This window comes from Rhinolophus ferrumequinum, chromosome 10 (assembly GCF_004115265.2).
Source record: "Rhinolophus ferrumequinum isolate MPI-CBG mRhiFer1 chromosome 10, mRhiFer1_v1.p, whole genome shotgun sequence".
In the NCBI taxonomy this organism is placed as follows: Eukaryota; Metazoa; Chordata; class Mammalia; order Chiroptera; family Rhinolophidae; genus Rhinolophus; species Rhinolophus ferrumequinum.
In genome coordinates this window covers 10,366,378-10,378,221 of record NC_046293.1, presented here as the reverse complement: position 1 = coordinate 10,378,221, position 11,844 = coordinate 10,366,378, and the positions used below count along the sequence as shown (strand labels likewise).

The 11,844-nt window shown below is 56.2% G+C and overlaps 1 protein-coding gene across 3 annotated transcripts in view; it reads right to left on the bottom strand.

The window, feature by feature from the left end:
* Positions 1–2,917: 2,917 nt before the first annotated feature.
* Positions 2,918–11,844, bottom strand: part of MYH9 (myosin heavy chain 9) — an 89,760-nt gene continuing 80,833 nt past the window's right edge. For 2 of the 3 annotated variants that reach the window (XM_033118729.1, XM_033118730.1), the window contains exons 31-41: positions 11,371–11,619; positions 10,080–10,292; positions 9,744–9,956; positions 9,276–9,437; positions 8,085–8,213; positions 7,054–7,142; positions 6,817–6,940; positions 6,379–6,587; positions 5,687–5,795; positions 5,410–5,582; positions 2,918–4,450 (exon numbers count right to left, since the gene is read on the bottom strand). In XM_033118729.1, the coding sequence (XP_032974620.1) occupies positions 4,333–4,450; positions 5,410–5,582; positions 5,687–5,795; positions 6,379–6,587; positions 6,817–6,940; positions 7,054–7,142; positions 8,085–8,213; positions 9,276–9,437; positions 9,744–9,956; positions 10,080–10,292; positions 11,371–11,619 (1,788 nt within the window). In that variant the 3' untranslated portion in view covers positions 2,918–4,332. Of the gene's footprint in view, positions 4,451–5,405; positions 5,583–5,686; positions 5,796–6,378; positions 6,588–6,816; positions 6,941–7,053; positions 7,143–8,084; positions 8,214–9,275; positions 9,438–9,743; positions 9,957–10,079; positions 10,293–11,370; positions 11,620–11,844 lie in introns of those variants that run through there. The other variant, XM_033118732.1, reaches the window with a different exon arrangement.

Below are 11,844 nucleotides of genomic sequence, written 5' to 3'. Positions count from 1 at the left end.
GAGCTGAGACCCCCCTGTTTAGAGACCCAGAATATCTAGTGACTATTAAATGGGCTCAACTTGACCCCCAGCGTCACAAGAAAGGTCACCTATGATGACTGCAGCTCTAGAGTTGGGGTCTTGGCCAAAACTTTCTGTCAATAAGCAATCCCAGCCCCCTGTGAAGGCAATCCCACCTCAGTGGGAAAGTAGCCCCCAAAATGGCTTAGAAAGGTATCTGGTATGTGCCACCAGCATCCCCTGGTGGAGACGGGAGGTGTCAGCAGCCAGAGGCACACAGCCAGCTCCCCCGCCCCACCCCTGCCCCGCCCAGCCTCTCCAACCCCTGGGGAGGTGTGCTTGGCTCAGACAGACTGGACAGTATGAGTTGTGTGTTCCAGAACAGGGACCCACCTCCCTGCTGTCCCCCTTGTCACAGGGGCGGTGGGAGTGGGTAGGGATCTTCACACTGAGCACGGAACTAAGGGGACCTTTGCAGTCTTCGGAGTGGCAGCAGAGACAGGCATCGCAGGCTGCAGAGCCCTGGGAATTACACTCCATGCTGACAGCACCTGGTCACCTCAGGAGACGTGGCCACTGGTCCCGGCCACTCACTACAGGCTGTCAGCATCATCCCCGGACAATCCTATCTGTCTTTCCACAGGTCATAGAATCGGGCCTGAGCAACAACTGTCGGCTTCAGGAAGGGTGAGGAAAAGTATAAGGATGGCAAGTAAGTCCAACCTGTAACCTTAAGAGTTTTATGTTGAAGTCCCGACAAATACTGTGGGATTACTTTTAATGAATGGTTAACGGCTAAGAGAATCGGACGCATTCTCAGAGTTAACAGATTTGGGTTCCCATTTAAAACAGGTAATGGAGCAATTGATCCAGATTGATGATTTCAAGTTGAAAGGCCCTCTGCTAAGTACTGGGGATGCTGCAGATGGACTGCAGCCCAGAGACAGGAAGCACCCTCAAGTTCAGGACCCCGAAAGAGGAGGGGTGAGGTGTGGCAGGTGGGGGGGAGGGGCCTCTGAGAGCTGCACCCCAGACGGCTCTCGGGCATCTGGGCACCACCTTCCTCCTCCAGGCAGTCGGGAGACCGAGGAGATTCTCGTCAGGCGTCACTGTTGTGCTCAAGTATGGCCTTAGAAATAACAGCATCTAGACACTGTGGAAAGCAGTATGGCAGGGCCTCAAAACATTAGCTACAGAATGACCGTATGATTCAGCAGTTCCAGTCCCGGGGGCATTCTCAGAAGCACTGAAGCAGGGTCTGGAGAGGTATCTGTGCAGCCAAGCTCCTAGCAGCGTGATTCACCAGGGCCAAAGGTGGAAGCAGCCTAAGCTTCCCTCAGTGGATGAACGGGTGAGGAAACTGATATACACACACACACGGGAATCTGACTCACATTCCAAAGGAGAGTCTGCCACGTGCTGCCACACGGATGAACCTTGGGGACACTACGCTAAGGGTAATAATCCAGTCGCAAAAAGACAAATCCTGATGATTCCACTTCTGTGAAGGGCCTACAGAGTCGGATTCAGAGACAAGAGGAGGAGGGCGGTTGTGGGGCTGAGAGGCGAGGAATGGGGGTTGTCTTACGGGACCGAGCTCCCGTTTTGCAAAATGAAAGAGTTCTGTGGATGGAGGGCGGGGATGGTGACACAATGGGAATGAACCCAATGCCCCTGACTGTACACTTAAAAACGTATCTTATCACAATTTTTAAAATTTTAAGCAAATTCTTAAAAAGCCCCTCCTTTTTGGGGAAAAAAAACCAGCACATGAGCGTTTCACACTTTGCAACGATTTTCACACACATAAGCGTACATGTGACAACAGCCCTGTGATGAAAACATTTATTATCCCTCTTTCAAAAAAGATAAAACTAAGGTTTGATGGGGTGAAGTGGGGAGGCTGGGTTGGTCTGACTCTTGTTTCGTTGTTTCCTGGACCGTGCCACTTCCGCAGACGAAGAGAAATCCTTTAAAACCTCAAGTATTCAAAAAATGCGATTTTCTTCCCTAAATTCTCCATGTTGACTTGAGATGAGTCAGAAATCTTCAACAACCGTTGTTGAAGGTTGCAATAAAGCGGTGAAGCGGGAACCCAGCCCAGGTGGGTGTGAGGTGACAACGAACGTGGACTTTTGCAGTCTGACAGCCCCCATGTCATTGAGTGGAGGGAGCCCCAGCCCCCCATGCGCATCCTCCAGTGCCGGGCCCCACCTCCCTCTCGCGGCATCTCCTGCTCACAGGCTGGACAGGTCAGCTGTGGAGGCCAGGGGAGTGTTGTGTCCAGAAGCACACAGCTTTCCTTAGCAGCCATGCTGGCCGAACAATGGCCCACGGGTTGCTGCTTGCGTCCACACCTCGTGTCTTGTGGGTGCCCTAGCCCCTCTCGAAGGAAAGTCTTTCCTTCCTTCCCTCCCTGTGCAATTGCAGGGGCATCTGTCTTCCTTCATTGCCCTTGTACTCCTGGGGACTGGCAAGAGGCCTGATTTATGGCAGCCTTTGTTAAGAGAATGAATGAATGAACAAATGCTCCGACAGTCCTGCTCCCATGCCCCCAGGCCTACTCAGCGCCTCCCCATTCCTGCTGTAGGACAACCCTCTGGAGGGCAGGCTTCGCACTGTCTGATGACTAAGGGAGCCCCAGAAGTCAGTACCTGAGCCTTGTCCCGCTCCTGGTCCAGCTCAGTGTCAAGCAGAGTAGGTGCTCCATAAATAGCGAACCACGTTTCCATGTGAGGCTTTCAGCATCCTTAAACCTGGCCCCGCCTGCCCTTCTCTTTCCTTTTCAATCCTCACCCCAGTCTGTGCCCCAGCCGTGCCACACTCCTGGAAGCTTCCAGAAGATCAGAAACAAAGATCAGAAACAAAGTCCCTTCCAGGCCACCGTCTCCAGCAGACAGACAGCACCACACATGGCTCATAGCACATGATACTCTTTATTGTGACGCTCAGTGGGAAACATCTGTAAACCAGCTCACTGCAGTGGTGACAGCTGCAACACATGCTAAGGCACTTTTATTATATAAAAAAGTGTGGGGGTGCGAGTTCCACTCACTCCTTTGTGACAGCAACTGGGACCTGAATTCAGCGCTTTTTAGGCATATGTAGCTTTTACGTATCTTCATGATTTGTTGAGTTTGTTTCCTTTAAAAAAAAATGCCTTCTTTGCCATAAGTAAGTCTAAATGCAGCATATACAAAACAGTTAGGAATACAGGTAAATTCAGCAACCAGTGTACACCAGTGTAAGACACGCTGCTCTCTTCTAAACATGGTTCCAAAGGAAAGGCAGTGATCAAGACTGGGGATTTTATCATTTATTCCGAGAAGGGGGAAAAAGAATACCTTTTTCTTCTCCTTTCAAAAACATCTGTGCAGATTTGAAATCTCTACTGAGTCAGCGGTGCAGACGCACTGACCTCAGGCCGGTCCTAGGTCGTGTGGCAGGGCCACAGGCCCTTTCTGATGCTCTCTGGCTGTCAGATTTGGGACAACTCCCTTAACCATTAAATATATTTGGTCCCCAAGAGTGTTGGGAGAAGCCACTGCTGGCCTATCTGGCGTGGCCCCTAGGCCCTGCCTGCTGGGCCCAACGGCCTGTGTGACAGGGCAGGCTGCCCTCGGTAAAGGAGGAACGGGGTCATCATTGCACTTGAGACGTTTCAGATTCAGGAAGGGGACAGTGGCGCTGCCCAGTGGGGGTGGGTGGGAACTGCCCCCCTCCCCGCCCCCAGCATTCTGTGCCCTGCACAGCGGGGGCATCCCTGGGTTTGCTCTTGCCAGACCACCCAGAGCCCATGGGAGGGGGGCCAATGGGGCAGAGGGTGTGAGGTCACTGCGTGTGATTGCCAACAGCAACAACAGGCTGGGGAAGAGCTGGTGGCGGAGGAGGGAAGGAGACGACTCTTCTGGGGTGCGAGGCTATCAAAACTCCTTGTCTGCAGAAAAATAGATTCATAGAAAACTCTTGCCCATCCCCAGGGGCCTGTCCTTGCCTCACCATCTTGTGCTTTTTGGCAAGAGAGGGCCGAAGACCCTGCAGGTCACTCTGTTCCTGAGCCTGGGGCCCAGGACCCTGACTCTTTGGTATCAAATTCTGGGGGAAGAGGAGCGGGAGGGGCGGCAGCAGAGGAATCCGAAGGCCTTCGACAAAGCCTGGGGGGCAGGGAGGCGCAGGCCCGAGGTCCCCCGGCCTGGTGGGGGAAGTCCCAAGAAGGTGGCGGGGTGCCGCGGGGAGGCAGAGGGGAGGCCGGGCCGGGCAAGGAAGGGGGAGGCAGAGCCATCCGGCGGTCAGTGGGTCTGTTCCTCCGGCTCGGGCAGCAGGGGAAGGACGTTATTCGGCAGCTTTGGGCTCAGCCCCCTCGGCTTTGCCATCCACCTCGTCGTCTGAGCATTCGCCAGCGCCTTTCCGGGCCATTCGGCGAGGCACGACAAACGGCAGGTCCCCACGCCTGGGGGCAGAGGTAGAGAGTCAGAGGCAGCATGGCCCCAAAACAGCTCACACGTCCCAAAGTGGTCTCTACAGGGAAACTGGGCGCCTAACATCCCTCAGGGAAAAGCCAGGCGGGGCCCCTAGGACAGGACGGCTCTCAGAGAGCCAGTGATCAAAGCTTCCGCTATAAGCCAACACACTAAGCAAAAACCACCAGGAAGCCGGAACGGAGGAAAAGGGGACAGACACAAGAATAGATGGAGTCAACTTCTGCAAAATGCCACCCTGCGCTCAGACTTAGTACGAAACAGGTGAAACCAAGTGAGACATGAACGACTGTTTCCACAGGGTTTTCTTCTTCCCATCACACGTAAGAAAATTGGTATTACACCCTGACTAGAACGTCTGCTCTTGCTTATTTCCAGCTTTAAAATGGGATTGCCATGAAAAGCAGGAAAGAAATGAGAATTTTGGAGAAACACACCCTCTGTCTCAGCCACTGAATACTTCTTAAGTGTTATCTTGCCCTTGAGAAATGCAAAGAAGCCCTCTCGCTCCCCACGGGCACCCTAAGATGTCAGCAGCTCCCAGGCGTTCAGTAGGCACGGATTTGGGGCCGGGGAAGCCAGCAGGCTGCCTCAGCACCTTCCCGCTGAAAACACCCAGCACCGGGGTGTTCTCATCTGCTTGGAGCAGCCTTGTGAACAGACTTTTCAGGTGGGCGGAATAAACTCCCTGGGGCTGAGTGTTCATTCAGAAGGCTGGGTGGGCTCCAGCCCTGGAGGTAAGAAGACCCCGAGGGGCAGCGGCTCCCTGAGGGGCACTTTCCTGCCATGCGCTCTCTGCTCCTTGGCGTCTACTTGCGAACGTAACCGACTTCACTTCACGGGAGCCCAGTCTCCGGAATGGGGGTTTCCGGGACAAACTAACTGTTCACGGAGAAGTCACTGCGGGAAGGGGCGGGGAGGCCGGGCTCACCTGAGCTTGTTCTTGAGGGAGCTGACCTCGCGGTTCATGGCGTCCGCGGTTTCGGTGGCGTCCTCCAGCTCGCGCTGCAGCTTCCGGCGCGAGGCGTTGGCCCGCTGGGCCTCCTCTTCCGCCTCCTCCAGCTGCCGCTTGAGCTGCTTCAGGCGAGTGGACGCCTTGTCGGCCTGCGGGGAGACGCGTGGCCAGTGGCCCTGGTTAGGCGCTCTGGGCGAGGGGGGCCCACCCGGCCCCTGGCCAGCCCTGGGGCGCTGCCCGCCCGCACACACACCTGGTCCTTGAACTGCTCGGCGTTCCTGCGCTCATCATCCACCTGCAGCAGCACGTCCTTCAGCTTCTTCTCGGCCCGACGCACCTGCTTGCAGGCCGCCTGGCGCTCCCTGTGAGGCACACACACGGCGGCTCAGGGCGTCAGCCTCCTTCAGAGGGTCTGGCTGACACCCCACAAGCCGGGCCATCCATTCCCGGGGCTTTGCTGGCATTTCCCCCACAGGGGGGTCTTGATGCTAAGGCGGACAGACCCTCTTTACTCAACACCCACCATGAGCTCTGTCTCTTCTGGGAGCCACTGTGATCAGCCCCATTTCACAGATGGGGAAACTGGGGCTCAGGGAAGGGAAATGACACATCTCAAAGAGCATATATGCAGCTGGGAAAAGGGAAAGTTGAGATTTGGGGTGCAGTATGACCCCCCATGACCTCCAAAGAAGTCTGTCTTGCTGAGCCCACAGACTGTCTGCCCAGGTGGAGGGGAACCCCCACCTCTCTCTGATGCAGCCCTCTGACACCGTCACCAAAACCCCAACTTCAGAGGTGGGCAGTGGGCTCCCACGTGAACTCTACTAGGCCCCAGTGAAACGGAGGAGAGCCAGTCAGGAGGAGGGGAAACGGCTTCTGGGACTCAGGGGACAGAACCGCAGAGGGGCTGTGCACCCTGCCAGGTGACAGGCGAGGGGCACCTACTTGGTCTCGTTGTCCAGCTGCTCCTCCAGCTGTGCGATCTTGGCCTCCAGCGCACTGATGGAGGCCTTGTACTTGGACTTGACCGTGCCCTCCATCTCCTGCAGCTTGACCTTGAGCTCCTTGTTCTGGCGCTCCAGCTGCTGCCGTGCATTCTCGTTCTTCTGGGCATGGCTGCGTTCCAGGTTCAGGTCGGTGTTGATCTGGTCGATCTATGGGAAGAAAGGCTGGTGACCAAGAGGAACGCTGGGGGCCCAGACGGCAACAGAGGTGGGACAGCCGGACCGCAGAGCCCCTATAACACCAGGTACTGGGGTCCAACTTCTACGCCCTCCCAGAAACAGGGCGCTACCCATCAGAAGGTGCCATGGCATCCTCCCCTAAGCAACCAGGAAGCAGCCGGCGTTGCCGAGGGGGCGCTCAGGTCCCGCGCCCACCCACCTGCAGGTTGGCCTTCTTCAGTCTGTCGTTCACCAGCTCTGTGTTGCCCTGCTCCTCCTCCAGCTCTTCCTCCAGCTGGGCAATGCGGGCCTCCAGGCGCCGCTTCTCCTCCAACGCCAGGGCTCTGGGCGAGGTCAGGGAAGAGTGAGAAAGAAGGGGCCTGTCCCAGAGGTGGGGTGCCCCTACCCTGACACCCACCTTCACGCAGCTGAAGGTGCCAGCGCATGGCTCACTCACCCTTTGCCGCTGCTATTGGCAATCTCGTCAGCCAGCTCGTCCCGCTCCTGCTGGGCCTGGCGCTTGGCACGCTCGGCAGCTGCCAGTTCCTGCCGGGAGAGCCCAACGTGTGACCGCTGGGGCAGCCCACAAGCCCTGGCAGCCCATCTCTTCCATCCCTGGTCCTGTGCACTGCCAGCCTCCCCAAGCCCCTGGCCTTCTCCTCTGACCGCTTCCTGGGCCTGCCTCTTCCATGAAGCCCTTTCTCATGAGCCCCTCTGCCTCACAGGGCTGATTCCTCCCTCTGAGGTCACAGCTTAGGCACCTCATGTTTACAAAGCCCCCACATCTAACTGCTAAGAACCAGGCCTGGCCGGGGATGTAGAGATAAATAAGAAACTGTCCTGCCCTAATAGGGCAAGCTGGTCCCTCTACGTCCCAGGTAGACCAGATGTCAGGAGGACTTAGCGATGTGAGTTAGGACCAGGGTGTGAGGACCCTGAAAGCCAGGTGGAGGAGAGCGGCTTCACCCCCAGGTGATGGGGGCTAGACAGAGACCACATGTGACCATGGAGGGAGGGATCACCCCCAAGCCCAGGCAGGAGAGCACGGCCAGTCAGGCAAGAGCGACGAGGACGTGCCTGGCTGTCTGGCCCAGCTAGGAGCAGGTCCTGGGAAGGCTTCCATGTGCCTCACGTCTGACAGACAAGGCAGCCAAGGGGACTGTGCACTTGTGCCGGGAAGGACCCTCCCCACCAGGAGGCAGGTCACGGCAGGAGGTGGTGATTACCACAGAGCCTCATTTCACGCCAGGAGCTGGCCCCAAATGGTGACAATTTAATTCACACACTTGTTTTCATCACACCAGGGAGGCTCGCTCCTTAATGAAAGCCTGCAGGGAAGTCTTTCATAAAAACCACCTCCACTCATTCCTGGAGTTTGGTACTTTGTTTTCAGCCCTGCCGGGGGACTCAGGCTGGCCAGGTGGAGGCCCTGAGCTGCCACCTGCTGGCCAGAGGACAGCCAGCCTGACGCCGCTTGGCCCCGCCCACCTCCTGCAGCTGCATCATCTCGGCCTCCATGCTCTTCAGCTTCTTCTCGTTCTCCTTGGCCTGGGCGAGGATCTCCTCACGGGACGCGCGTGTGTCATCCAGCTCACGCATGTAGTCCTTCATCTGGGCCTGGGGGTGGGCAGGACACGCTTGGCACCACTACCCCAGCGGCCACCCATGTCCCACCTGCCCCACCATCTGCCCTCCCACCCCTGACAGGGACAAGCGCCAACTGGAACTTGTGGTTGCTTTTCACCCAATGGCATAGTTTACCAGCTTCACTAATAGGGCAGAATAGTAACTAAGGACAAAATGTCTCTATCTTACACCAGTTTTACCCTTTATTGACTATTGATATCTAAAAAGCATTCTCTCGGCAGTGTCGGTCACCGTGTACATATCAGCCCACGCTGCGTGTGTTTTGTACTTTCTACAGCTCCCTGTTGACTTGAATCTGGTGGTCCGGCACCATTCCCGACACCGGCGACTGTGCCAGGTCAGCCCCGACTGCACGGCAGGACACATTTCCTTTGTTATTCTCCTGTCATTGTTTCAATCCTAAAGACCTTGGTCAAAAAGCTTCTTTTTTCTCTTGCAGAAAAATTCCAGGCTGGGATTCCCCGTGTCAAAGGGTGAGACTTGTTGGGCTCAGCCAGATGGTACTGGGAGAGCTGCCACCAGCACCAGGCATTGTGCCCTTTGACCTTGGCAACCGCAGGTGTTTGAATTTGTTCTTGTTGCCGCTAGTGCTGGGTGTGATGTGGCATCTCAGAGTTGTTTTTAATTTGTTATTCTTTAATTACTGGTGAGGTGAAAACTTCCCAAGTCGTGTCCCCGCCCCTATGAAGCACCAGCTCCAACCTTCTTCCCTCATCGGCCATTAGGCTGGCCTGGGTCAGTGCGGGGCCGTATCAAATGTGTTCTGGAAATCTGCCACTAAATGACTATCTTCCGTAACTCCACTGCACAGCTAGGTTTAGACCTGTCTTTGTTTAATGTACTCAAAAGCACTGATCTTTCTGCAAGAGTGCTTTCAGACTATTTTTTGTCCACTCAGCCTCTGGGCCTGATTCTCCATCTGTGAGATGGAGCTAAGGGCACCCAAGACAAACGAGGGGAAGGAGCCAATTGCCAGCATTCACCGGCCATCCCACTAGTGTCCCAGCCCCACCGAGTACGGCCAGGCCTCACCTGCAGCTTCCGCAGCTGTTTGATGGCTTCGTCTCGGTTCTTGTTGGCCGAGTCGATGTGGGCCTCCAGGTCCTTCAGGTCCATCTCCAGCTTCTTCCGAGCAGCCACTGCCAATGAACGCTGCTTTCTCTCGTCCTCCAGCTCTGCCTCCATCTCCCGCACCTGGGGAGACGCCCACAGCTCGAGAGGCTGGACTCACACAGACCCACCTCCAGTTCTGAGCCCAGGTGGGCTTGGCCCAGTCCTGGGGGATCCCTGGGGCCTCCAGGGGCCAATGAGAAATACTGACCGTAAAAACCCTAACAGAGTCACTGACCCCCCAGGACAGAGGACTGGAACGTAAGGACATGGAAAGAATGGTCAAGGAGCCTTCTATGATCCAGGTCGAGAAAAGAGAGAAAGGAAGCCTGCCAGAAATCAGGGTCCCTGCCTGGCTCTCCCCAGGAGGAGCGGGAGGGCCACACGCACCTGTCGGACCAGCTGCTTCTTCTTCTCCTCGCTCTGCTCATCCCGGCCCTGCAGGTCCCGCTCGAACTGGGCCTTCATGGCCTGCAGGTTCACCTCCAGCCGTAGCTTAGCGTCCTCGGTGGCCTGCAGCTCATCCTCCAGCTCCTCGAGCTGGGTTTTCATCTCCTCCACCTGCTGCTCCAAGGCCCGCTTGGATTTCTCCAGCTCGTGGACCTGCCGCCCACAGGAACCCGAGTCAGGAGCGGAAGGACAAGAGGACCCTGAGGTCCCGGCCTCAGGGCCTGTTCACCAGCTAATCAATCCTGTGCTGTCCCCTCAGCCCCGCCCGGTACTCACACTCTTGCCCACGTCATCCTTGGAGCTCATGAGGTCCTCCATCTCCGTGCGGAACTGCTTGTTGAGCCTCTCCAGCTCTGCCTTCTGCTCTATGGCCTCCTCCAGGGCTCGGGCCAGTGACAGCGCCTTGGTCTCCTTCTCGCGGGCCTCTGCCTCAGCCCGGTCGCGCTCCTCTGCATACTTGGCGGAGATGGTCTTCTCCTCAGCCAGGAGCTGGGAAAGAGGTGGGCGCCATGAGGCTCGGGCAACAGGCTCCAGCAAGAGCTGAGAGCCTGCTGACCTCAGGCAGACAACGTGTCTGGACCCAGACTCCCTGAGCAATGAAGGTCCCCAGGTGCTGGTTCTGAGGGGCGGGGGACCAAGAAGACCAAGCACAAGGCCGCTGCCCGGGGGACCCAGCTGATTCCAGGGGTGACATGTGCTGTCCAGCGTGTGTCCTCATAACTGGACGAGGGGAGAGGTTGCCTCTGCAACCATGCTTTAAAGTCTCTCGTTTTTATCACTTAATAAGGATTCTTTATTTCACACAGCGCCCATTCCATGAGAACCCACAGGAAAGGCTCTGGTTCTCCTAACAACTGGTTGGCATTTACCTTGAAAAGAATGTGACGTTGGCACGTTAGAAGCCCAAAGCCCATCTGTGGCCTCCTTTAAGGATGTGAGTTTAATTCCTCTGGTCTCCACTCTCTGCGTGGACCCACCCTCACTAGGTCTTATGTTCTCACCTTCCCATTCCCTTTGTCCCAATCCCTAATTTATTCCATGGACCTACTTCTTAAAGGGCCAGAGAGTAAGTGCTTTAGACTTTGCAGGCCGTGTCTATGTAGGAACTAATCAATTCTGCTTTGACAGCATGAAAACAGCCAGAGGTGACAGCGAAGGAAGGAGTGTGGCTGAGCCCAATACACCTTCATCCACACCAATGGGCGGCGGGCGGCACAGGGCTGGTGTGATGTATCCCCGCCCACCATCTATGCCTCTGTAAGCTGCCTCAGATCTTTTAGAATGAGCAAGAGGTCTGAACACATGAATAAACATTCTAAATAGCAGCAACATCGGTTCATCATAGAAAATGTGAATATGAGAAACCAGAAAGGGGAAAGTCACCCCTAAAGAAGATGCTGGAGCACTTTCTTGTCAGGCCCATCAACAAACCAGAAACCGCTCAGGGCCTCCCCCGAGCGAGGAAATGATGGGATCCCAGGGTTCGCTGGTTGTAAGCGGCCTTGGCCTGACGCTGTGGTGTTTGCAGAAGAGGAAATAAGGGGAACGAGCCACCGACGGCACACACCTGGTCAAACTTCTTCTGCTTCTTCTCCAGGTTGGAGACGCTCTGCCGCTGGTGGTCCAGGTCCACGAGCAGGTCGTCCAGCTCCTGCTGCAGCCGCGTCTTGGTCTTCTCCAACTTGTCGTAGGCAGCCACCTTCTCCTCATGGCGCTGGCTCAGCCCTTCCAGGTCCTTCTGGAGCTTCCTCTTGGTTTCCTCAGCAGTCTCCAGGCACCCCACGCCGTCCTCCATCTTCTTCTTCATGTCGGTCACCTGGGCAGGAACAAGGAGTAAGGAGAAACCCAAGAAGATTCAGGTAACACACTTGTGCCTGGGCCGCTACCCCCATGAACAGAAGGCCAGGGAGCCAACCCAGTGATGGAGCCTTCCTTCTTCCAGCAGGGCGAGGAAAATGGAGTTTCTGCAGAGGGCGTCTGCCTAGTGCATAGAGCCCAGGAGAAGGCTGACGCCACAGGTCAACTTTGGGGGGGGCCTCTC